Here is a 27,488-nt window from a genome sequence, read left to right as displayed (position 1 = left end):
AGTGGTTTATGAACATGCGGCAGAAGCAGATCTTAACAAGTGTTATTGAAATCCAAAAAGAAAATTGGGAGTAACCACACTTTTTTCAAAGATAATTAATCAGCAATATTTGTAAAAAGCTTTAAAATACAAAGCAATGTATGGCGGTCTCTTCCAAATTGAAAATGCATGGTTACCTCCAATTTTCTTTTTGGATACCAAGAGCACTTGCTAAGTTCTGCTTTCTCCGCGCAGGTTTAAACAGCGCAAAAATATCCTTGTATTAGTAAGTTCCACCAATAGAATGCCTGAGTATCTCGAGGTGCACAGAACATATGCGCAATGACAATACTAGGGGCCGTCCTTAAAGAGTCTGCTAGAGCGTTTATTTCACCGTGAAAACGGGGTTGACGCAAGCATAAGCAAAAAGCCCAAGCACAAGGATCAAGATTTTCCTTTCCTTGTGCTTGTGGTTATGCTTGCGTCGTATGAAACTTCACACGACGCAAGCGAACGCAAACGCAGCGAATTCGAAGCACAAGGAAATTTGCTACGTCAGGCCAATTGAAGCACTCGTTTCAGATTCCCCGCATCTGTATTTGAATAAAATAGCGGGTGTAAGCCCATTGTGAGGTTTATTCAGTTCATGACCTATAAAAATGTCTGAAACTGCGTTTAATGACCCCAAGACCAAAATGTATGAAAAGAATGAGTTTCTTTTTTAGTTGAAACATTTAGTTGTTGGGTCTGGTCCAAAAATAAAATAAAATAGATGAAGCGGTTTTGTACACCTGCATTCCGTATATTTAATTTTTAGTTTGTTGATCCTATCTTATTTCAATCACGTGACTTAAATGTACGTTTTAGCGTCGGCCCGAACTGCATTTAATTAGTTAGTTTTGGTTCTGTTACTGGACGGATCAGAAGTTTTCAGTGGAGTAAAAACGCTGAAGATTTGGAAAAGATCGGCAAAGCGGAATTGTTATTTTACTGTAGCGACCGGTACTAAAGGTCAGCCTCAACAACCAACTTGGCACGAGTTTCGATGCGCTATGTTTGCGGAGATATACTTTACGGACAATCACTTGTGTTCAGAGTATCAAAGTTAGTCGAGATATGATATTGGATTCTTGGCTTTGTAATAAATCAATCAAGTCATCGTTCGACTAACTTTGATACTGTGAAAACAAGTGATTTTCCTTGAAGTATATCTCCGTAACCATAGCGTATCGAAATTCGTGCCAAGTTTGTTGTTGAGGCTGGCCTTGAGTACCGGTCGCTACACTAAAAATGACCAGCATTAACTGCTCTCTCCATATTCGGGGCTATGTGGTGAAGACTTCCCTCGTCGAATGCGATATTTGGCGGGCTGATCCCTTTAAGCTAAGTGTCATCGATGCCTTGAGCAGGGGCATATGACCAAAGGCAGCAAGGACGCGCTTATGTCCAAAGGTAAATTTGATCGGTGGCCGAGCTTCTAATGTTCCAAGTGTGTTTCTTGATACCACCCTTCCGGAGGCTCCTCCTCGTCTTTTCCAACTCTTACTTGGCTCCACCTTATGTGCTAATTAGGGTCTGTTGTTAACCTAAGGGATGAAAAATTGTCCCCCCCCCCCCCCCCTTCCCTCTTAATATGCTACTTTAACCCAAAACAATTAAGACCTATTGCTCAGGCGACAATGTTCAGTCATATAGTGATAGCAGTTGGTAATACTAAGTCTGCTGATGTTCAAGTTAATTTTATCATGTTCATCCAAGTAAAACTGACAATTTTTTTTTGGATACTGATAGTATTGGGACCATTTATAAGAAAATTGGTAATGCTAGGGGTCGCGACAAAAGTAACGAAGATATCATTATATGAAATAAATATTTACGAACTACGGGAAGATGCATGTCACGATCATTGTTTTTAGCCCAGTTACGAACGTTACTGAAGCAGTAACCAAAGGGAGGCGTGAAAAATTCAGGCTCGAACAGGATTAGAAGACATGAACTCTGCGTCACTGATGCAGCGCTCCGCCAATTGAGCTATCAAGCCATTTGGGAGCTGGTCATTTTGTGACAAAGTATAGGCTACCCGTAGCCTCTCGGGCTACTATACTAGTTCTTAGTATACCAGAAGAGCATGCTGAACATGAAGGCTATATAAAAGACATATATGAACTGCGAAAAGAAGCATTTGAAGACTTTTAGAATATCTTAAAATGCGATAAAAGTGATCTTATGAGTACGGGAAAAGATAAGAGTAGTGTTATTGTTCTAGAGAAAAATAACAATAAGCAAACGATATGATGGAAATGAACATAGAATGTTTATGGTAATGTGGTGGCCAAATTTTATTTTTTTGCTGCCTTATTCTGGTCAGCGGTCTGAAGTGTCTGATTGATGTTCCGAGGGTCGTTCCGAGGCCTTTTACATAGGGTCACTCCACGGTCGAGAGTTCCCTCGAAAGTAAAGAGACCTAGCTGCCACCAGAAAGTAGTTGCTTGTGTAAACCAACTGCGTATATGAATTCGTCGGAGCAAGAGAACATGGGATCAAGTGAGGTCAAGTGAAGCTATGATCCTCGCAGTTATGAACGCAATTTTTGCAATTGCGTAAAAAAGCCTGAAAATTTCAGGCATGATGGCGTCTCAAGCGGAACGCTACTTTTAGTTCAGAGGCGTAGGCAGAGGGGTCCTCTGTTGTCCGTGACCTCCCTTGGAAAAGAAAAAAAATTAATCGCGAAAAAACACTGTTGCCTGGGGGGCTCATTTGAAAATGCCTGATGGTTTGAATATATCTCCGGAAAAAATACTTCTGTTTTTCTTCTGTCTACACTAAAATAAGTTAAAATTCACTTATCCCAATGAGTAGAATTAGCGTCTTTGTGAAATCGACGTGAGACAAACAATACTTAAACCAGGAGACCTCGACAAAGTATATTCACTTGCCCCAGTTTTATTTATGAATCAACACAACACTATTATGATATATATAATTCACTCCCTACTGCGGCAAACGACTCCGTTTCACTCAGTCATTTGCAAGCAAGCTGTCTTCTAATTTTTAGCCATTTCTTCGTTGATCCATTTTAAGAGATATTTAACTTTGGCATAGACACCGAATTTGCCTGGACTTGCGCAGCCAAACCCCCAGCTTGTGGCGCCCTGTAGGTAATATTTTCCGGCGGTTTCACAAACCATGGGACCTCCGCTATCTCCCTGGCAGGCATCGACACCTCCTTGATCCAGACCTGCACATATCATGGAATCATGGATTAAACCCGGGTACGCTCTGTCGCATCGGGCGCGGCTGGCTATGGGGACCGAAGCTTGGTGCAGTATTTCCGGTCTGTGACCTCCCGACGAGTTTCTTCCCCAACCTGTAATCCAACATCTAACATTGTTCGTCGGTGCATCCACGTTTTGAGGAAGACAAGCTAAGTTCACAAACCTGGTGGAGTAAAAGTAACCATTGTTATTATAGATAGTTCCGACGCTATGACTGGCTAATTAAGCGGGCCGTATTTCACAGTACGCCCCTCTGTAAGGCACGCTAAATTTGAAATTTCGATGCAACAATATGTACCAAGGTTTTCATGTCGTTTGTGTTAAATATACTTGTAAAACATTTTGAATCTTTCAAGCAACTGTTTCAAAAGGCCAAGAAGATTTATTCTACCAGCCAATCATTTGTGGCAGTTTGAAACTTCCGCTTGACTTCAACTAGTTTCCTTTCCGGCGCGCCTGATTACCTCGAAGATGCAACAAATATCATACTAACCCCATTTTCTCGGACCATACTGAAAGTTATGGTTCCTCGTTTTTTCCTGTTGATTTATGGCCCCTGCGCGAAAAAGGCAAAGGAAAGAAACCCTGTCCGTAACTTTCAGCACGGAACGCAAACTCGGTTAGTATGAGAAATTTAGAACTTGTGGAAAGGCCGAATTCAATCGAAGGTTCGAACTCCGCTTGAACAATGAGCACAGTGGTCATTACTTTCGCCTTTTTTGAAAAAAAAACCAAAAAACAAAAATGCATCCACATATACTTAATGCTCCTTTTCTGAAACCCAGTGGAGTCGACTTTGAATCCGAATTCCTCAATGTTTATTGCGAGAAAGAAGTCTTTCACCTGATCGACGCGCTCTCAGTCTCAAAATCACGTCAGGCAAAGAAGATTTTGATGATCGAGGACAGTGACGATTCGCTTATCAGTTCTTGTAAGTAGCTTGTCATCGAATAGTGGTGAACCTGAGCCTTACGCCGAAAATCTGCCAACACGTGCAAAAGAACAAAACTACTTTACCTGTTTAATTTTGCCGGTTTATCTAGTTTTAGGAGGGCGATATCGTGGCTGTATCCTTTTTCCGTTTGGTATAAAGGATGTGATATGATTTTAACAACTTTAAAGTCCTGCTCGTTTCCTAAATTTGATGTCCGCTTATGGGCTCCCAACCTGTAGGAATGATTTTATAAAAAAAGGGTCAGTGAGTTACGGAAATAGTTGGATAATCACCATGATTTTAATTCCCACCCTTCTCCCGTACGTCTTTTCTCCATGGCATTTCTGGCCCCTGTGATAAAAGAAAACTCACTTCCTTTTTTTCTTCGGATTTTGAAAGTGTATTTGCTTGACACCTGACTGGCAAAATTTTCAGCTTTGATTTTTATCCAAAGGTCATTTACTTCAAGTTGACTGTAAGTTTTGGATTTCACGGCCCGTCATTACTCACGTTCAAATTTGACCGATTGGACCTCAGAGGGCTGGATCCAGGGAGAAGTGACGTCAAAGTCTCACTAGCTTAAAATGCAGCTTATTATATATGCAAAACGCGAGTTCAAAATTCTGAAGGCCCAAAACTCCCGTGGTGCGTATTAATTCTGCGGCTTACACACGCATTAAATTCTTAAACTAGATTAGGTGTACTTAAAATGCTCCGGATTAATCAAGGTGTAGGTTTTGTCCTACCGTACAAGGACTGAACTGGGATCACTTCCTTGGACGCAATGAGCGGCAGTAACCAACCACAGACGAGCAACGAGTGTTCCACCGCAGAACGGAAATCCATAGTTGTTTCTTAACATCCCTTGCCAAGGCCAATCCCCAACTCTAGCTTCCATCCCTCCCACGATCCTAGTCGATGGACGAATGCCACATCCACCTTGGAAACAAAGTGGAGAAATCCATTCATGAAAAAATGTACAAATTATTTTATACTCTACTGTAAAGCTGTATGAGACTTTTCAGTTGTTTAGATGATTTGCGAAGCATTCAGCGGTCACCGTATGGACAAGATCTTGCAAAATTCTCTGGTTACTTGCAAGCTATGTTGGCACTCGTTCACGGGAGCAACGAAATTAAGTAGGAGAGCTTCGGAAGAGTATAAGTCCCTTTGATACCAATATTCCCTGGTCTGAAGACGTTTTTATTGTCTACAGTGACGAGGACATACTCGAAAAAATTTCCTCCATAGACTATTGAGACGAAAAATTTGATTCTTCGAAAGTTGAAAATTCACACATTATTTTAAAGTACACGCATGTTAAAATAGTGTAAATATACAAGCAATAAGCTCTCAGAAACACTGTTCCTTGTAGAATTTTATCCGTTTTCTGTCAGTCTTTGGTTTCCTAATTCTCGGCTAGCTTGTTCTAAATTGATGTAAGACAGTATTATATCTTTCATGTGTATGTAAAAAATGTAGCGGCTGCACTTGCGTCATGCAAGCGTTTACCAAATGAAAAACAGCCAGTAAGAGCCGGTCTAACCATGCAAACGTACCTTTACCATAATACACTTCAATTCAGTCCCTCGGAAGAGCGGGCTTTGCACCCGTGGAATAAAGACTCTGAAAGGTTCTCTTTCAAGAGTTGCTGTTTCTGATTGCAATCTCAATTTACGGTGATTAACTTCAATCATTAAAACTTTCTCCACTGTATTGAAAGGATATACCCTTACTTACTTGCTGGAGCCACTGACGGGGGTAGCGGCGGTGGGGGATTAGAGGGCGGTAAGGGTGGTAAACTTGGTGGTGAAGAAGGCTCTGGAGGCCCTGAAAAAGGAGGCAAACGTGCTAATGCTTCATTTTCCTCATTGAATAATCTCATACTGTTTCTTATCTGAGAGAACTTGATACTGTTTCAGTGGCTTTTGAAGTTGTCTTGAGTGTAAAATCGTTGGCTGTATCAAACGGGTGATTACTTAGGAAGCTTATTTTAGGGAGCTTAAGTACGCGCGTTTTTGAGACGCGGACTGCAACCGGAAATGAGCTGTTTTCCCTTTTAACTTGCCTTCACAACAACTACATTTACATTGCTAAGTACCTTTTCTCCATTAGGGATGATTAGTATAAAAATATGGGAGACACCACCGTCCTGGCACGCGAAATGTTCTCCTCCGGTCGCCGTCCGCATCTCAAAAACGGGCGTGCTTAAGGTGATTCCTTAGTAATAGAAGTTGTCGTAAGATTTTTTTAAAACTTTTCTCGATTGTTCCCTATATTATGGTGACTCGAAATGTGCAATTAAAAAAGTAGGTCACCAAGCTCGTTTGAGAGACATAACTTGCTCAAGTTACTCATTTAATCATTGCGCCTTCATCTATCAAGGACAAGTTTATTCCATCGGTTCAGGCTACGTTTTGCACGAACAGGAAGCACAGCTTTGACGTAATTCTTGAAATAACAAAACAGGTGAATTGTGTTGCTCAAAAGGAATAATTTAATGTTTGTTTTATGGCACAGGCACAAGTCTTGAAAAGGCACTGACTACAAATGTTCTTCGGGTGCGTGATCTCGAGGAGACAATTTTGTGTCCACGAGTGATGGCTACGAATACTATCTTTCCTGTAACTTTTTTTTCTGACGTAAATTTTTTGTAATTTTTTTACAGCGCAAAGAAGATGAGTAAGAGAATAAAATTATGCCAAAAAAAAGATAGGTCACCAACCTCGTTTAGGAGAAAACAGAAAGCAAACCAAGCTCGACTCCTCGACAACACGTCTCCCCGATAGCGCGGTTTCACTTTCACAGTCGGACTTAAATCTTCTTTAGCATTATCAAGGCTATCACTCGACTTTTTGTTTTGTGAGAGTCCAAAACGTTTCTTGTTTTGCTCTTTACTGCTGTGCTCTGAAAACGGCCATTCTTCTTTCTAGCGAGCTTTCCCTCACGAAAGGTCGGCATTTTGAAATGTTTTTGGCCACGTTCGATATATCAATATTCACACATTGGTACGAGTCTTTATGGTTAAATTTAAACATTGTTTTGTTTAGAAATATCCGTTGAGACTTGTGAGACAAAGAGCCATGAAATTTGACCATAAAGCCTCTTAGCCATGCCTGAATACGAACGGGGCTTACACTGTGTTATGCGCAGAACAGGATGCGCAGTGCAATACTAGGGAATCACCTTAAGCTCCCTTTTTGGAGTTTTTGAGAAACGGATGGCAACCGGAAGTGAATATTTTGCATGTCAGGACAACAGTATCTCCAAGATTTGTAAACTCAGTAATCATCTCTAATGTAGAAAAAGATACTCTACAATATTAATTTAATTATGTGAAGAGCGGTTAAAAGGGAAAACAACTCACTTTCGGTTGCCGTCCGCGTTTCAAAAACGGTTAGGGAGCTTAAGCACGCACATTTTTGAGACGCGGACGGCGATCGAAAATGAGCTGTTTTCCCTTTTAACTTGTCTTCAAACAGACACATTTCCATTGCTAATACTTGGGGTTCATCGTTGACTCTGAAAAGCAAGCATTTCGCATTCCTGCTAGAAAGATCCAGTCGTTTGCCCAATTGAGAGAATATATTCTTGCTCGTAAGAACGTAGATGTTAAGACATTGCAACGGTTTCAGGGGAAGTGTATTTCGTTTTCTTTGGCGGTCCCGGCGGCTAAGTTGTATATAAGGAATATCAGCGAATCTATTGCGTCTTGTACGGATCCTTGTCAAGTGAAGATGACAACTTATCTTTTCGAAGAAGTTGCTCATTGGCGCTTCCTGGACACGTGGTCGGATGTTGTTCCATGGCGTGAGGAGAAACATGTGAGACTGTCTATCTCCACGGATGCTTCTAATTTTGGTTGGGGTTGCGTAGTCAACCATCCTTCAGGTGATCGGCGGATGGGTGATTACTGGAATACAGAAGAGTTGAGACTGGGTATAGCATCCAAGGAGATGTTAGCTATTTGCCGAGCTGTGAAGTCATCTCCCTCGTTTGTTCATGATTGTCGGGTTAGTGCTCAGGTGTATAACCGGGTTTCTAACTGCAGACATTACTGTTTCGGCCTTCTGGGCCTCACCAGTGCAGTGCTGATGACTAGGATGGAGGTTAAGCTATAAATCCACCCCAGATGTCCCACACATGTGGTACATCCAAGCCATGCCAGAGTGCTCAAACTAGCGAGCTAGTGAGCATGCGCAATTGCTAGCGGCAATGACATCCTAGAAGAGTGCTCAATTTGAACATGAATCGATACGTTTAATGGCCAAGGTAGTCGAAACTCGCCTCAATTGACAGTGGTCACAAAGGAACTTTATCGTTGTCTTTTGGAGCGTAACTTACGATTAGTACTCTTCTACGTTCCGTTAGAGCAAAATCAAGCAGATGCTCCTTCCAGGCGTCCATCTGCATCGGATTCTAAGCTCTCCTCTAAGGCATGGCAAAAAGTGAAGACTGCTTTTGGGGGCATCTCGGGGCACTCGTTTGATTTGATGGCATTGGATTCTAATGCTCAGTTAGATGATGAAGGAATTCCCCTTCCACACTTCACCCATGGCCTACACCATACTCGCATGGCACCAATTTATTTGCCCAAGACTTGTCTGATGATAGGTACCATGCATGACCTTTCGAATCCATACGTTTTTCCTCCATTTGCCTTGGTAGCGCCTGTCCTGAAATTTGTCAGCCAGTCTCGCCGTCCATTCATAATAGTGGTTCCTGGGGGCTCTCCCAACCAGTTCTGGTGGCCGGTGTTGATGGCGATGTCTTTCTCGGAGATTTGCCTGGCCCGTGAAGGCGATCTGGATGTATTACTATTTCCTTCCAAGGAGGGTTTTGTTCAAAGAGCTTGCTCTTATCCATTGTATACTTGAAGGGTCTCTCGGTTTTGAAAGAGGGGACTGGTAGCTTTATCTGAATTGTGGCTGTGATGTAGTCGAACGTAATGCAGTCAATAGTTAATAGATTTGTTAATTATCGAGAGGGGGGTGTATTGGTATTTATAGTTGTGTATGCTATATTATTGCCTTTCAGCCTTTGCCTAGAGTACCAAAGCTTTTTAACCCTTCAGCAGCTTGTCCTGCCTGCCAACACCCAAATGATGAAGATTTTAACTTCTGCCAACGATGCGGGTATAAACGGCAGTTTCGGGTTTCTGGGACTTTGGACTATCCGTTAGCCTGTTAACGAGAAGGACATTGCTAATAGAATCCATGAGTTGAGTGAGACCAGACGTAGTTCTCGGTATGCAAAGCAAAAGTCTGCATTGGAATTGGAACTATCATCATTCTTGTCGTCCTTAGAAACGCCAAAAAACCTGAGTACCGCCCTGCCAGCGGATGTTGTAGCTTTTCTGGTCTGGAAGGATCAGGGAGGGAGGACGGTCATTCATGATCCATACTGTAGTTTTGCAGGGAATTCCAAAACTGTTTGCGGCCGATGCCCTAAACGATTGGCTTATGGCACAGTTGATTCTCTAATCGGGAAAATACGGGCTTTATTCGTAGGGGTAGGTAGAGGTGGAGAATGGCACTCACTTCTGGGAGTGGGTAACCCTGCGTCGGATAGATCTGTAAAAAAATGTCTAGCGGATGTTCGCGAAGAACAATTGAAGGCGTATATTACGCCTCGCCAGGCCGAACCAGTTCTTTTATCAGATTTGGAGGTATTATCGAGTTATTGGCAATCTAAGTTGAGGGAGTCGTGGTCGGATCCTTTGCAATTATACTTATTGGCAAGAGATCAGGCAGTATTTAAAGCATTTTTTTTCTCGGGGGATAGAGCCGCGGATTTATTAGGTCTATTAACCCATACCATTCTGAGGTTTCCAAACGATTGGCCGGGTTTCTTGTTTAATTAGGTCTGGACCAAGTCACTACGATCTGGTGATAGCAACGTGTATGTCTTAAGACGAGGTACAAACAAAGGAATTTGTCCTGTGGGTGGGCTAGAAATTTATTTGAATATATGTGAACTATTGAAAGTGAATGTGTTATCCGGTTTTCTCTTTCGCACGGTATCTAAACAGGGGCTAATTACGTCCAAAGCATTGGAACCCTCTGCAGCCCAAGCTAGACTAGATTTATATGTAAAGAGCGTGAAAGCACGTTTATCTAATTCTTCGTTTACACTCCGTGGTTTTCGAAGAGGAGCGGCTGTTTCATTGGCATTGGCGGATTTTAGTCTGGACAGAATCATAGATCATGCAGGCTGGAAGTCTAGTAACTAAGACGGCTCTATATTACATCAAATTGAAGGAGGTGGTGAATCCTGAGGGTGCAGCAGCTAAGTTATTGAAGATACATTTAGATACTGGGAAAACTCATACAAGGCTAGAAACAATTTAGAAGGATTCACGAAGGCTTTCCCGGGATGAATATAGTTTTCCTCGCCAATGATTGTAGTGAGTGTGGAATTGTTTCCGTAAATTCACTAAAATGACTTATTACTGTGGTTTTAGCAATATACTTTTCGGGCCAATAAGCTGAATAAGGAATGGGAAGAGATTAAGATATACTTCTTGATTTTGGAAGGAAGCTGCACGGGGTATTGAAAGCTGGCTTTTAGTAACGGCTCAGGGGTAGTAGGGAGGAGTTGAGCTCCCATACCTAATCGACAATCAACTGAGGCAGAATAATACACTATGCAAAGTCATTTGGATATTGTATATTCTACCAAAGCATTAATTATCACTCATTCTGGCGTGAATGCTTGTCCCTTGGGTACAGCTGAGAATATTATTGGTTGAGCAATGATACAAAGCTCAAACCAACACCCCTTTCTTGAGTCGGTGCAAGAAAGTCAAAGAAACGGAGTTCCCACCCTCCCTCCCCATTAGTCGGCTTAATTTGTGCCACAGCATTCTGCCTCAAATGCTACTTCCCACCGGATCCTGCTTGGTTCGGTCGGAGTTGCGCTCCCATACCTAATCGACAATTAACTGACGCATAATAATACACTATACAACTTAACGTTAACACAGAAACTACATCAAAACAACACAAATTAAAGCTTCGTGAACAAGATGTCTGTAAAGCATACGTAATTTAAATTACAAAAAACAAAGGTATACTTTAAAAAACTGTTAGGCTGAATGTTTTCAAAATCCCAAATGCAATCCGTTTTAATCTTCTTCAATTTTGCTCATCCCTGCCTTCTTTTGCATTTGCTGTTATCTTCAAGCCTTTTTTCAATGTCTTGAGTAATTATAGACTATTTACGTTTTGCTTGATTCGGTTGCTACAATCATTGATTAGATGGGACACCTTGACAACTATCTTGAACAGAATTCTTCGATTTACCTTATTTCTAGGCCCACAAGACCATTACCCGGAGCTTCCATATGTATTGTACCCTTGAGTCAACCCTAAACAGTGTCTTTCAGTTAAATTTTTAGAACTGCTATATTTTGAAATACCTTCGTGTTTCGGGTGTGCTGCATCTAACGTAATCAATGGCTAGTGATCATAGGTCTCTTATGATTGGAAATTATGAAAACTCCCACAAATCCCCACTCGAAGGTGCTTCTAAAAATAAAAAGATACGGGACAGCGTTGACTCAGAGGGTTAATATGGAAGATGGAGGCTCAGGGTAATGACCTCCCACCGCCCTCCCCCCAATTCAATGTTCTGTGGAGGCTAGTTCAGTCAGGAGTTGTGCTGTAATTCAGCCCAATGTTGAATGGAGCGGAGAGGGGAGGGGTGTCAAAGTCCCAAATGATTTTGTCACTGATTGCAGTCTTCAGTCTTTGAATTTAGCTAAATTTCGTAACACAAGCCCTTTAACATGCCTTGTGTTGTTAAAATTCATCAATCACCGAAAACAAATTCGTGTTTTTTCGCTTATTTATAGCAAAGCTATAACAAAAAGACACCCACCGCAGCCTCCTTCTTCTATTTCTTCACCAGCCCCTCCACAGCTCAGTATTTTGACGTCATCAATGGCAATGTCTCCTTGCCAATTCTTACCGACGATGCCTTCGAATATGTATAGCGTATTCTGTCAATTAAAAATGTAAGCATTTATGCCCCAGAAATAAAGATCATTTTTCTCATACTTTTTTCCGAATGTGAAGAAATTCATCGTTTTTGGAACTCTTTTTTGGAAAACAAATTTCTAGTTTCTAAAAAAACTGTGGTGCTGCGTCGGTGGGAAAGTGAAACAAGAAAATTTGGTTTTATCAAGCGAGTTGATAAAGGTCAAATTACCACCGTGAAAGATTCGGAAAGCTAACGTTTCAAGCGTTAGCCCTTCGTCAGAGCGAATGGAAGAATTGTGGGTGTTGTTGGTTTTGATGAAGGCGTGGAGGAGCTTTGCCATTGATTGAAATATGGTAACATGAATTTGTGGATTCCATGAGGATAGAGTGTACCTAGTTGAAAGATGAATTTTTGTTCGAGATTTTTGAGGGCTTTCTGTGTTCCCGTGGTGTAATGATAGGCAGCAAATTGTCATGTTGTGGTGGGAGTGATTAGGAAGATTAAAAGGGCGCGCAACTGGTTTTGACGTTGTGTCGTTTTTCTACATCTCGTAGGTGTTCGAGAAAGCGGTCCGCCAATCTTTTCCCTGTTTCGCCTATGTAGTTTTTTTACATAGGGTGCAGGTTATGCAATAGATGACATTTGCGGAGATGCATGTAAAATGGTCAGTGATTTTGATCATGACGGATCGATTCGGTCCTGAGATCTTAACCATGTTAGATATAAATGGACAAGTTTTGCATCGTGTGCGCTCCTTACTAGAAAATTACCTATGTTCTTGTCGCGTTTGAATGAAATAAGTGGTGGTGTAGGAAATTTATGTTTAGTTTCTGGATCACTGTGGAGAATTTTGAAGTTTTTTAGTTTTTTGAAATTTAGGAGCGCATTTAAGTCTGGCAACCAACCGGGAACTTTCAAATGTACACGCACACGGTGCAAAACTTGTCCTTTTATATCTAACATGGTTAAGATCTCAGAACCGAATCGATCCTTCAAAATCACCGACCATTTTGCACGCATCTCTGCAAATGTCATCTATTGCATAACCTGCGCACTACGTACGAAGATCTACATAGGAGAAATAGGGAGAGGATTGGCGGACCGCTTTCTCGAACACCTACGAGATGTAGAAGAAAATGGCACAGTGCGTCAAAACCAGTTGCGCACCATTTTAATCTTCCTTATCACTCCCACCGCAACATGACAATTTGCTGCCTATCAGTACACCACGGGAACACAGAAAGCAGCAAAATTCTGGAACAAAAATTCATCTTTCAACTAAGTACACTCTATCCTCATGGAATCAATAAACGCCTCTCATCCCATTAATTTATTCACAAATTCATGTTACCATATTTCCACCAATGGCAAAGCTCCTCCAAACCCTCATAAAAACCAACAACACCCACAATTCTTCCATCCGCTCTGACGAAGGGCTAACTCTGGTAATTCGACCTTTATCAAATCGTTTGATAAAACCAAATTTTCTTTTTTGGAAAAAATTTCAAACCAATGTCGATCAAAAATCATCATCTCTTCCGTTTTAAAGTTATTTTTTCGGCTGGAGTGGGGGTTTCCCTCAAAGTATGGCTATTTGTGTCGCACAAACATCAATTCATGAAAGTACAGGCGACTTCAGTGACCATCGAATTCGAAATACGCATAAGAAAGACAAACAAGTTTGGAACTCCGGCCAGACCAACACTCAGGGTCTTTAAATAACTGAAGAGAAAGTGCTGCCTTTGTAATGACATCTGCAAATGGTTAGACTCTCTACTCTTCTCGGATAAGGACGATAAACCGTAGGCCGGGTCTCACAACCCTTCAATGTTCATAACCCCGTGGGACGTAAAAGAACCCACACACTATTCGCAAATAGCCTAAGGCATGGAATTCCCGGTGTTGTGGTCTGTCCTCTTTGGCATAGCTAGAGGGCCGTAAGTTATAGAAATCTGTAAAATGTTAATTTTGTTTCCCTCTCTTAATGAAGTTATCATATCGTTTTTATTGCCGGCGTATGTTGGTTTATCTTTGTCAAACTTTTGCATTGGGGAGATCAAGTGCTTATAATCTTACAGCAGTACGACATCGATGTTCCATATCGAAAAGAACTGGAGAAAATTATTTACCAGAGCATTATACTCCTGAGAGCTCTTAGAAACCAGCTCTCCTCGGAGAGAAAACTTGCAATCTGTCCCAAACAAATCAGTTAATTAACAGTTGGGCTACAGTTGATCACATAAATCGTCTACGCCTACGCATTAACTTACAGCATCCGTGGGCTTTTCAAGTTTCAGATCTGCCTTCATCCACTCTCTTCCCTGATAACCGCTTTTTTCAAATCGTACTATTCCATCTACCCAAACTTTGAGCTTCCCCACACCTCTACCAAGCATGTGGTATCTGAATGAAATGCATGTTTCTCCGGATATCAAACCAGGTTTGAATACCATCCGGGCATTATCGCCTCGCTTCCGAGGTCTTGACGCCTCGATGTATGCATAATAGCCTACACGGAAAAGAATCGTTAGTGCGTTAATATTTTACTCTCTATTGCAAATGCTTGCCTAGTTTTTTGTTGAGCGTGCGCTGTCGTTAATTATCCCCAATTTTTTTTGGTTTTAAAACAAGTCACTTCTCTGTCATTGGCAAATGATAACTGACGCTCCCTGCGCCATTTAGCAAATCACATAAAAGAAATGAGTTTTGGTATTAAAAATGGAATTTGAGACGCTTAAGGCCTGCTTCGAACGTCGCTCTTCTGCCGTGTCAAACTTAACTGAATTTGACCTGCCCGTGGCTCGACAATAGAACGAGAGTGGTGTGAAAAGTCGAAAATCCTTCAGTCGCGCCAAATGCAAAATAACGAAAACGACAAAACATACCTTTCATCCAGCCGGTCAGCTAGAAGAAGCACTTTCAGAATTTATGGATTGAATTCGGCACGGTAGTAGCGCATGCTGATCAGTTGAAACCATGCAGCGTCAGTGCCGTGTAGCACGAAAGACTGTCAAAATTCGATTGCCGTTTCGAGCTAACTTCAATAAAGTTGCCGCACTGACCGGTTTTCAAACGTCGCGCTATTCCCGTGCAAACGTTGCAAACGTCAATTTAATTCGACTCGGCAGTAGCGCGACGTTTGAAACTGGCCTAACAATCGCCCTTTCCACTTGCCAGAAGATAACGGGTACCTTAATCAATGCTACGGTTTTGTTAATTCAATACTTAGTAAAATTGAAAGCGTATATAAATCAGTCGCTTTGATCTGTCCAACATACCATTTCCGCTGACATCGGCTGATGGTCCGGTGCCGGAAGATGGTGTAGTTCCTTTCCTCAATGTCCAATCAAAATCGTCATCTTTACTCTGGGAAACACGATCGCAGAGTTTTTCTTCGCCATCAAAATTACATTCAAGGCCTTAGGAAATAAAAATGAAGAAAGTCTTTATGATGGCTATATTATGACAATGTCTAATCGGCGTGGGTGGGTGGGTCGTGAGTGGGTGAGTCGTGAGTCGTGTTTCGTGGGTCGTAGGTGCAAGATCCTCCATGTATACACGTCATGTATACATACTTTTAACCCTAACCTTAACTCTTAGGGCATTTGGAAATTTGGACCGAGCACTGAGGGAGCTAATATATATCTTTTTTTTATCTTCAAACAAACACGACCCACGACCCACCACCCACCACTCCCACGATTTAGCCTCACCCCCACAGTAACTGATAACAAATATTATTTTGATCTTTATCAGTAGAGGCCATAGTTCTAACAACCAATAAACTTCTCGTTCACATATAACATATGGACATATAATTGTTCATACGGGTTATAAGTGTTTGTAACATGAGTATCGAGCTTTTATGTCACAGGTAATGGATGTGGGTATTAAAGTAACAAATGAAAATAAGCGGCGTTAATGCAGTTTAGGAAGAGAATCCTGCTTGCACTGCAATGGCTTTTTCAAAAATCACGATAAAGGTGAATTCGTGACCACCAACAAGATACCGTGCCAGTTGGTGCTAAATAAGAACCGGGCAAATGGCTCAGTCAACATTTGCTTCAACACCCGTTCGACTTTTTTGAACGATGCTGAACCATGTTGTCTGCTAGGGTGGGCAACTGGCTTCAATGCACCATCAACATTTGATTCAACAAAGCTCGACGAGAGACATGGTATTCAGTCCCAGGCTGTAGCCGCGGTTTTTTACTATGGATACGGACATATTTGGCGCATCAGTCAATCTCGACCCCAGAGCTCTTCTTTGACTGAGGGAGAGAAGAGCTCTGGGGAACCCTGAAGCAAAGTGTCCTTTCATTGGTTTTGGTGAAGAACAATCAAAAGCGTCTCTAATTGGTGCATTCAAACATAGCACGAGGAGTGATCAGGCGCCGTAAGATTCAAATCGCCAGTTTTGGGCTATGAGAACCCTACGGCGCATCTTCTCCTACATAGAGTTTTCCAAAACCTTCGGTCGATCCGAAGCTCTGGTGACGAGAATGGTTATCAGTGAGCGGCCGATTAATGCGCACGCGCATACCCAACAATAGCGACCTTCCCTTCAGATTGGAGTACAATCGGAGCACGCGCATTTTGAAAAACTTCGCACTTTAAACGTAATGCTCGAGCCCACTACAGAAAACTCGTACTCTTAAAGCCGTTTTCTTACTTCGATCTAATGTTGAAAGAGGGAGGCCAAATAGCATGCGTGGCAGGTCGTAGAAGGGGAGGGAAAGGGTCAAAAGGAGCCCGGGAGCGCCCATCCCTGCCTTCTTTTGCATTTGCTTCAAGCCTTCCTTCAATGAGGGTCTGAATGGAGAGGGGGGGGGGGGGGGGGAAGGGGGTCCACATGCCGGTTGTCGATTAAAATTTTTCGACCTTTGTCGGTTGTCGGTAAGTCTCAGTTAATTTTTTTGTCGCTAGTCGGTAATTTTTCCCTCGTTTTGTCAGTAGTCAGTAATATTTTCTAGCCCTTTGTCGCTAGTCGGTTAACCCCATTCACACCCTCTTCAATGTCTTGAGTAATTATAGACTATTTACGTTTTGCTTGATTCGGTTGCTACAATCATTGATTAGGTGGGACACTTTGACATCCATCTTGAACAGAACTCTTCACTTGACCTTATTTCTAGGCCCACAAGCCAATTACCCGGAGCTTCCATATGTATTGTACCCTGTCAACCCTAAACAGTGTCTTTCAGTTAAATTTTTAGAACTGCTATATTTTGAAATACCACGTGTTTCGGGTGTGCTGCATTTAACGTAATCAATTGCTGACCATAGGTCTCTTATGATTGGAAATTGTAAAAACTTAGACAAAACCTCACTGGGCGGTGCTTCTAAAAATAAAAAGATACGGGACAGCGTTGACTCAGAGGGCTAATATGGAAAATCGAGGCTCCGGGTAATGGCCTCCCACCGCCCTCCCCCTAATTCAATGTTCTGTGGAAGCAAGTTCAGTCAGGAGTTGTGCTGTGTGGAAAATCTCACATTTCAGCCCAATATTAAATGGAGGAGAGGGAAGAGGGTGTCAAAGTCCCAAATGAATTTGTTACTGATTGCAGTCTTCAGTCTTTGAATTTAGCTAAATTTCGTAACACAAGCCCTTTAACATGCCTTGTGTTGTTCAAATTCATCAATCACCGAAAACAAATTCGTGTTTTTTCGCTTATTTATAACAAAGCTATAACAAAAAGACACCCACCGCAGCCTCCTTCTTCTATTTCATCACCAGCCCTTTCACAGCTCAGTATTTTGACGTCATCAATGGCAATGTCTCCTTGCCAATTCTTACCGACGATGCCTTCGAATATGTATAGCGTATTCTGTCAATTAAAAATGTAAGCATTTATGCCCGAGAAATAAAGATCATTTTTCTCATACTTTTTTCCGAATGTGAAGAAATTCATCGTTTTTGGAACTTTTTTTTGGAAAACAAATTTCTAGTTTCTAAAAAAACTGTGGTGCTGCGTCGGTGGGAAAGTGAAACAAGAAAATTTGGTTTTATCAAGCGAGTTGATAAAGGTCAAATTACCACCGTGAAAGATTCGGAAAGCTAACGTTTCAAGCGTTAGCCCTTTGTCAGAGCGAATGGAAGAATTGTGGGTGTTGTTGGTTTTGATGAGGGCGTGGAGGAGCTTTGCCATTGATGGAAATATGGTAACATGAATTTGTGGATTCCATGAGGATACAGTGTACCTAGTTGAAAGATGAATTTTTGTTCGAGATTTTTGAGGGCTTTCTGTGTTCCCGTGGTGTAATGATAGGCAGCAAATTGTCATGTTGTGGTGGGAGTGATTAGGAAGATTAAAAGGGCGCGCAACTGGTTTTGACGTTGTGTCGTTTTTCTACATCTCGTAGGTGTTCGAGAAAGCGGTCCGCCAATCTTTTCCTTGTTTCGCCTATGTAGATGTTTTTTACATAGGGTGCAGGTTATGCAATAGATGACATTTGCTGAGATGCATGTAAAATGGTCAGTGATTTTGATCATGACGGATTGATTCGGTACTGAAATCTTAACCATGTTAGATATAAAAGGACACGTTTTGCATCGTGTGCGTGTACATTTGAGAGTGCCCGGTTGGTTGCCAGACTTAAATGCGCTCCTAACTAGAAAAGTACCTATGTTTTTGTCGCGTTTGAATGAAATAAGTGGTGATATAGGAAATTTATGTTTAGTTTCGGGATCACTGTGGAGAATTTTGAGCGCATTTAAGTGTGGCAACCAACCGGGAACTTTGAAATGAACGCGCGCACGATGCAAAACGTGTCCTTTTATATCTAACATAGATAAGATCCCAGAACCGAATCGATCCTTCAAAATCACTGACCATTTTACACGCATCTCTGCAAATGTCATCTTTTGCATAACCTGCACACTATGTACGAACATCTACATAGGAGAAATAGGGAGAAGATTGGCGGACCGCTTTCTCGAACACCTACGAGATGTAGAAGAAAACGGCACAGTGCGTCAAAACCAGTTGCACACCATTTTAATCTTCCTTATCACTCCCACCGCAACATGACAATTTGCTGCCTATCATTACACCACGTGAACTCAGAAAGCAGCAAAATCTTGTGCAAAAATTCATCTTTCAACTAAGTACACTCTATTCTCATGGATCTCATCCCATATTCATGTTACCACATTTCCAACCATGGCAAAGCTCCTCTACACCCTCATAAAAACCAACAACACCCTCAATTCTTCCATTCGCTCTGACGAAGGGCTGACGCTGGTAATTCGACCTTTACCAAATCGTTTGATAAAACCAAATTTTCTTCTTTGGAAAAAATTTCAAACCAATGTAGATCAAAAAACATTATCTCTTCCGTTTTAAAGTTATTTTTTTTTGCTGGAGTGTTAGTTTCCCTCAAAGTATGGCTATTTGTGTAGCACAAACAACAATTCAAGGAGGTACAAGCGACTTCAGTGACCATCGTTTTCGAAATACGCATAAGAAAGACGAACAAGTTTGGAACTCCGGCCAGACCAATACTCAGGGTCTTTAAATAACTGAAGAGAAAGTGCTGCCTTTGTAATGACATCTGCAAATGGTTAGACTCTCTACTCTTCTCGGATAAGGACGATAAACCGTAGGCCGGATCTCACAACCCTTCAATGTTCATAACCCTGTGGGACGTAAAAGAACCCACACACTATTCGCAAATAGCCTAAGGCATGGAATTCCCGGTGTTGTGGTCTGTCCTCTTTGGCATAGCTAGAGGGCCGTAAGTTATAGAAAATTGTAACATGTTAAGTTTGTCTCCCTCTCTTAATGAAGTTATCGTACCGTTTTTTTGTTTTTTTTTAAATTAAACTTGCACCAATGCCGGCGTATCTTGGTCTACCTTTGTCAAACTTTTGCATTGGGGAGATCAAGTGCTTATAATCTTACAGCACGACATTGATGTTCCATATCGAAAAGAACTGGAGAAAATTATTTACCAGAGCATTATACCCCTGAGAGCTCTTAGAAACCAGCTCTCCTCGGAGAGAAAACTTGCAATCTGTCCCAAACAAATCAGTTAATTAACAGTTGGGCTACAGTTGATCACATAAATCGTCTACGCCTACGCATTAACTTACAGCATCCGTGGGCTTTTCAAGTTTCAGATCTGCCTTCATCCACTCTCTTCCCTGATTACCGCTTTTTTCAAATCGTACTATTCCATCTACCCAAACTTTGAGCTTCCCCACACTTTCACCAAGCATGTGGTATCTGAATGAAATGCATGTTTCTCCGGATATCAAACCAGGTTTGAATACCATCTGGGCATTATCGCCTTGCTTCCGAGGACTTGACGCCTCGATGTATGCATAATAGCCTACACGGGACAAAGTTAACAGGGAAAGGAATTGTTAGTGCGTTAACATTTTACTGTCTATTGCAAATGCTTGTATAGTTTTTTGTTGAGCGTGCGCTGTCGCTAATTATCCCCAATTTTTTTAGGTTTTAAAACAAGTCACTTCTCTGTCATTGGCAAATGATATCTGACGCTCCCTGCGCCATTTAGCTAATCACATAAAAGAAATGAGTTTTGGTATTAAAAATGGAATTTGAGACGCTTAAGGCCTGCTTCGAACGTCGCTATTCTGCCGTGTCGAACTTAACTGAATTTGACCTGCCAGTGGCTCGACAATAGAACGAGAGTGGTGTGAAAAGTCGAAATTCCTTTAGTCGCGCCAAATGCAAAATAATGAAAAAGACAAAACATAACTTTCATCCAGCCGGTCAGCTAGCAGGAGCATTTTCATAATTTATGGATTCAATTCGGCACGGTAGTAGCGCATGCTGTTCAGTTGAAACTATACAGCGTCAGTGCCGTGTAGCACGAAAAGACTGTCAAAATTCGATTGCCGTTTCGAACTAACTTCAAGTTGCCCCACTTACCGATTTTCAAACGTTGCGCTCTTCCCGTGCAAACGTCAATTTAATTCGACTCGGCAGTAGCGCGACATTTGAAACTGGCCTAACAATCGCCCTTTCCACTTGCCAGGAGGTACTGTAATCAATCCTACGGTTTTGTTAATTCAATACTTAGTAAAATTGACAGCGTATAAATCAGTCACTTTGATCTGTCCAACATACCATTTCCGCTGACATCGGCTATTGGTCCGGTGCCGGAAGATGGTGTAGTTCCTTTCCTCAATGTCCAATCAAAATCGTCATCTTTACTCTGGGAAACACGCCCGCAGAGTTCCTTGCCATCAAAATTACATTCAAGGCCTCAGGAAAGAAAAATTGAAGAAAGTCTTTATGATAGCTATATTAAGACAGTGTCTAATCGGCGTGGGTGGGTGGGTCGTGGGTGGGTGAGTCGTGAGTCGTGGGTCGTGTGTCGTGAGTCGTGAGTCGTGGGTCCAAGATCCTCCATGTATACACGTCATGTATACATACTTTTAACCCTAACCCTAACTCTTAGAACAATTGCAAATTTGGACCGAGCACCGAAGGAGCGAATACATATCTTATTTTTATCTTCAAACAAACACGACCCAGGACTCACCATCCACGACCCACCCACCCAAGCGATTTAGCCTCACCCCTATATTAACTGATAACAAAATATTATTTTGATCTTTATCAGTAGAAGCCAGAGTTCTAACAACCAATAAACTTCTCGTTCACATATAACATATTGACACATAATTGTTCATACGGGTTATAAGTGTTTTAAACATGAAAATCGAGCTTTTATGTCAAAGGTAATGGATGTGGGTATTTAAAAAAAAACCAAGCAGAAATCATCTCTTAGTTTATCGATCAATAATTAAACGATGAAGTATTTTGACCGTTTTCATTGAATTTCTTAACTCAGTTTAAAGATGCCGGAGAAAATCTACCGGAATTTTGATTCATGTGACTAATTTTTGGTGCTCTTTACGGAAAAGAACAGCAATTATAATCGGATTATACCATCTGTGCACACGAGGTGATTGAAACCTGAGAACACGCCGAAAAGCACCACAACCTATGAGGAGACTCAACGAATAAGTTGACTGAAAAAGAGGTTTTAAAAAAAAACTTTATGGCTAGTCACCCTTTAACTCTGGATTGTGGTGTTGTGGATAGAAAGTAATAAATGATAATAAGCGCGGTCAACGCAGTTTAGGAAGAGAATCCTGCCAGCACTGCAATGGCTTTTTCAAAAATCACGATAAAGGTGAATTCGCGACCACCAACAAGACACCGTGCCAGTTGGTGCTTAATAAGAACCGGGCAAATGGCTCAGTCAACATTTGCTTCAACACCCGTTCGACTTGTTTGAACGATGCTGAACCATGTTGTCTGCTAGGATGGACAACCGGCTTCAACGCACCATCAACATTTGATTCAACAAAGTTCGACGAGAGACATGGTATTCAGTCCCAGGCTGTAGCCGCGGTTGTTACTATGGATACGGGCATATTTGGGTCATCAGTCAATCTCGACCCCAGAGCTCCTCTCTTGACTGAGGGAGAGAAGAGCTCTGGGGAACCCTGAATCAAAGTGTCTTCTCATTGGTTTTCGTGAAGAACAATCAAAAGCGTCTCTGATTGGTGCATTCATGTTAGCACGAGGAGTGAGCAGGCGCCGTAAGATTCAAATCGCCAATTTTTGGCTACGAGAACCCTACGGCGCATGTCCTCCTACATAGAGTTTCCCAAAGCCTTGGGTCGATCCGAGCCTCTGGTGACGAGAATGGTCATCAGTGAGCGACCGATTAATGAGCACGCGCATACCCAACAATAGCGACCTTCCCTTCAGATTGGAGTACGATCTGAGCACGCGCATTTTGAAACATTTCGTTCTTTAAACGTAATGCGCAGTACAGAAAACTCCTACTCTTAAAGTCGTTTTCTTACTTCCATCTAATGTTGACCGGAGATGGGCCAAAAGGCTTCAACTTGGATTGAACATGTTTCAATACGTTTGAGAGGGGGGCCAAGAAAGAGTTTTCAACATGCCTTGTCCCGGACTTTAGGGCGGCATTTGAACGCTGCATCCAGTGTTCATACAACCTAATCACCTCCAGCTGTCCTCGTCAACAAAGACAAAGTTTTTTCAAATATCCGTCGCCTTTTAGAGCATAATTACACAGCCATTATTTTCCGAGGAATTGGCTTGGTCGAAAGTACTAGTAAATACCTAAAGACTTACCAGCTACTAAAGCCAAGCTCACAAGAAGAAGAAGAAAAGACAAGATCATAGTGCTTGACAATATGTGATTCCTGACAGTAAGCTACGCCGATTATATATCACAGTTTCTGTCAATTCGTGGGTACATCTAAGCACATCCAGCCGGATGACAAGTGACTAAACTTTCTTCTCATGGTTAAATGGAACGCACAATAGTTTTGCAGAAACAGCTTTTCAGCTTTTATTGTACAAAAGATATGTGGAGAAAACGTTTGAGGATACTTGAGAAACGATAAAAATTCATTGATTTTTGAACTATAGAAAAATAGAAAGCGGCTCCAGCGCTTAGACAACAAACAATCAAAATTCAACTTGAACTAGACAGTAATTTATTTTTTTCGCCAAAATCGGACTTCGTTCATTGTATTCTGATTACCTCGTTGCACATATATTTGCATAAGGAAATAAACAGCATCAAAGGTAAAGTACTCCTCGTACTCCTTGGATTTTTAACCCCACTTTCCATGCAATTAGTGCTAAAGATGTTTCAGTCAAACAACTTTAAGCTCTTGCAGATAAAGTCTTTTAAATGATCTAAGCAGGACTGGTCATGAAGTATAAACAATCGAGGATACAAATTTAGGCATGCTTTCTTAATTGTAGAAAAATACGGGCCGGCAGGACCAAAATATTCTTATAGTTCCGTTCTGAATTCGTGATCATCAGCAACAACTGAAGCTATATCGAAAAAAAATCAGTTGAAAAAATAAAACTTTTGAAAGGCGAGTTACCCTGCCTAATAAGGTGGGAAAACGTTTTTCATTTCTGCCACCAAATTATGGCAGGAAAACATTACCAGCAAAAATCAGGTCTTAAAATCTAATCTCCAAGTACGGGTTGATCGAAGCACGGTTAGCCCTAACCAGGCTTCGGGTAACCGGCCCCAGGTCAGTTTTCGAAAGAAACATATTAAGTTAAAGAGATCCTACATATAAGAATCGACCATTTTTTTATTGTCATAATTCTTCAAGGTTTCATTTTTTATTGTTCATATGAATTCGTTTTATCTTGACTGATATTTTGGTTCTTAATGATTATATATTCTTATGAATTCTATGAAATGATGGGTTTTTTGTTCATTCAATTATTTGCTCGTGTTATTTTATGTTTGTTAATTTATTTATGTATGCTTATAGGGAGGTCCTCAAGTTTACCATTATGTGACTGTAATGTGTTAAACCTCATTAAATTAAATTATTATTTATTTATATTAAACGGTTATTTAGGCGAATTAAAAGTTGGAGGAAAATGATATTATTCTTTTTATCTTTGTAAATATAAGCATTTTTAAAACCTTAACTTTTCCAGCTACACTCTACTTCTTGTATAAGAACATCTAATTTTTGCGCTGAAGCTGAACGTTCTTCACATGTTCTTAAAGTTTTGTGGTACTATACTACCACCGACTACGAACCGAGTTGTTCTTCAATGTATCATGCAATAACAAAACCACATTGTTAATATGTTCAAAAAAAACGTCCCCAAGTATTTGAGTTAATTGTCTTGTTCGCCAACAATTTTTAAATTTCTTTCAAAAAACTTTTAGGCAAAATAAAGGCGTGGTTCTTAACTGACTCTGTATGTTCTTAGTAAGTTCTTAAAATCTTGGTTCACCTCAGCATTGAAGATTCCTATAAACAAAGGGGTTATTTAAGAAAAGGACTGTTACAGAGAGTTAGAGAAACGAGACGTCACAAAACAATAATAAGGAAAAAGAATGGTAATCTGCGTAACAATAACTTTGAGGTGTTAGTGACAAGAACGCGAGCGTACAAATGCGAATCTTTCATTCTATATTTTTACTCTGGAACCACTCGTATAAATTCAATTTTGGGATAATTCGCCTACATTGTACGAAGTGAACGAGGTGACATCACCGCGAAAGAGTTAGGATTGCACAAACATGACAAAGTTACACTTTGAAGTGACGTTTTCGTCGACGTCGCTGTAGTAGATCTCAAAGTTCCTATATGTTTATAATACTTCGTGAACTTCGTCCTTCTTTAATAGAATGTACTTTGCGCTTTCGGCGGCAACTTTAGTTCTGTTGACTTCTTGCAATTGAGCATTAAAAGTGACTAAATAATTAAAGACAAACTAATATTATATGCGAGCAAGATTTCAAAGGATTGATATTGAACACCAACAAATTTAATGGTTCGAAAATTACATAGCTGTTGTAAATATTGCTAGCACTGCAATGGCTTTTTCAAAAATCACGATAAAGGTGAATTCGCGACCACCAACAAGACACCGTGCCAGTTGGTGCTTAATAAGAACCGGGCAAATGGCCCAGTCAACATTTGCTGCAACACCCGTTCGACTTTTTTGAACGATGCTGAACCATGTTGTCTGCTAGGGTGGACAACTGGCCTCAACGCACCATCAACATTTGATTCAACAAAGCTCGACGAGACGCATGGTATTCAGTCCCAGGCTGCAGCCGCGGTTGTTACTATGGATACGGACATATTTGGGTCATCAGTCAATCTCGACCCCAGAGCTCTTCTCTTGATTGAGGGAGAGAAGAGCTCTGGGGAACCCTGAAGCAAGGTGTCTTCTCATTGGTTTTGGTGAAGAACAATCAAAAGCGTCTCTGATTAGTGCATTCACGTTAGCACGAGGAGTGAGCAGGCGCCGTGAGATTGAAATCGCCAATTTTGGGCTACGAGAACCCTACGGCGCATGTCCTCCTACATAGAGTTTCCCAAAGCCTTGGGTCGATCCGAGGCTCTGGTGACGAGAATGGTCATCAGTGAGCGACCGATTAATGAGCACGCGCATACCCAACAATAGCGACCTTCCCTTCAGATTGGAGTACGATCTGAGCACGCACATTTTGAAAAATTTCGTTCTTTAAACGTAATGCGCAGTACATAAAACTCGTACTCTTAAAGTCATTTTCTTACTTCCATCTAATGTTGACCGGAGATGGGCCAAAAGGCTTCAACTTGGATTGAACATGTTTCAATATGTTTGAGAGGGGGGCCAAGAAAGAGTTTTCAACATGTCTTGTCCCGGACTTTAGGGCGGCATTTGAACGCTGCATCCAGTGTTCATTCAACCTAATCACCCCCAGCTCTCCTCGTCAACAAAGACAAAGTTTTTTTAAACATCCGTCGCCTTTTAGAGCATAATTACACGGCCATTATTTTCCGAGGAATTGGCTTGGTCGAAAGTACTAGTAAATACCTAAAGACTTACCAGCTACTAAAGCCAAGCTCACAAGAAGAAGAAGAACAGACAAGATCATAGTGCTTGACAATATGTGATTCCTGACAGTAAGCTACGCCGATTATATATCATAGTTTCTGTCAATTCGTGGGTACATCTAAGCACATCCAGCCGGATGACAAGTGACTAAACTTTCTTCTCATGGTTAAATGGAACGCACAATAGTTTTGCAGAAACAGCTTTTCAGCTGTTATTGTACACCGAGTTTGTCACAAAACCAGCACAAAAGATATGTGGAGAAAACGTTTGAGGATACTTGAGAAACGATAAAAATTCATTGATTTTTGAACTATAGAAAAATAGAAAGTGGCTCCAGCGCTTAAACAACAAACAATCAAAATTCAACTTGAACTAGACAGTAATTTATTTTTTTCGCCAAAATCGGACTTCGTGCATTGTATTCTGATTACCTCGTTGCACATATATTTGCATAAGGAAATAAACAGCATCAAAGGTAAAGTACTCCTCGTACTCCTTGGATTTTTAACCCCACTTTCCATGCAATTAGTGCTAAAGATGTTTCAGTCAAACAACTTTAAGCTCTTGCAGATAAAGTCTTTTAAATGATCTAAGCAGGACTGGTCATGAAGTATAAACAATCGAGGATACAAATTTAGGCATGCTTTCTTAATTGTAGAAAAATACGGGCCGGCAGGACCAAAATATTCTTATAGTTCCGTTCTGAATTCGTGATCATCAGCAACAACTGAAGCTATATCGAAAAAAAATCAGTTAAAAAAATAAAACTTTTGAAAGGCGAGTTACCCTGCCTAATAAGGTGGGAAAACGTTTTTCATTTCTGCCACCAAATTATGGCAGGAAAACATTACCAGCAAAAATCAGGTTAAAATCCAGTCTCCAAGCACGGGTTGATCGAAGCACGGTTAGCCCTAA

General features: G+C 41.2%; 1 protein-coding gene across 2 annotated transcripts; it reads right to left on the bottom strand.

Moving 5' to 3' along the window:
* Positions 1-2,902: 2,902 nt before the first annotated feature.
* On the bottom strand, positions 2,903-26,641 carry LOC138008409 (MAM and LDL-receptor class A domain-containing protein 1-like). Of its 2 annotated transcripts, none has more exons than XM_068855747.1 (11): positions 23,322-23,452; positions 21,270-21,407; positions 20,267-20,505; positions 17,879-17,999; positions 15,450-15,590; positions 14,442-14,680; positions 12,070-12,190; positions 5,929-6,018; positions 4,935-5,127; positions 4,272-4,421; positions 2,903-3,417 (listed from the first exon to the last, which is right to left on the bottom strand). In XM_068855747.1, exons 1-11 carry the CDS (start codon positions 23,368-23,370, stop codon positions 3,024-3,026), a joined length of 1,875 nt encoding a protein of 624 aa, XP_068711848.1. In that variant the 5' UTR covers positions 23,371-23,452; the 3' UTR covers positions 2,903-3,023. The 2 variants fall into 2 exon arrangements, with proteins under 2 accessions (XP_068711848.1, XP_068711849.1); XM_068855748.1 differs by lacking the exon at positions 23,322-23,452 and adding an exon at positions 26,565-26,641 and having other exon boundaries at positions 2,909-3,417.
* Positions 26,642-27,488: the final 847 nt, after the last annotated feature.

Source organism: Montipora foliosa, chromosome 6, assembly GCF_036669935.1.
Source record: "Montipora foliosa isolate CH-2021 chromosome 6, ASM3666993v2, whole genome shotgun sequence".
NCBI classification, from domain to species: domain Eukaryota; kingdom Metazoa; phylum Cnidaria; class Anthozoa; order Scleractinia; family Acroporidae; genus Montipora; species Montipora foliosa.
This window is presented reverse-complemented; position numbering and strand designations above follow the sequence as displayed.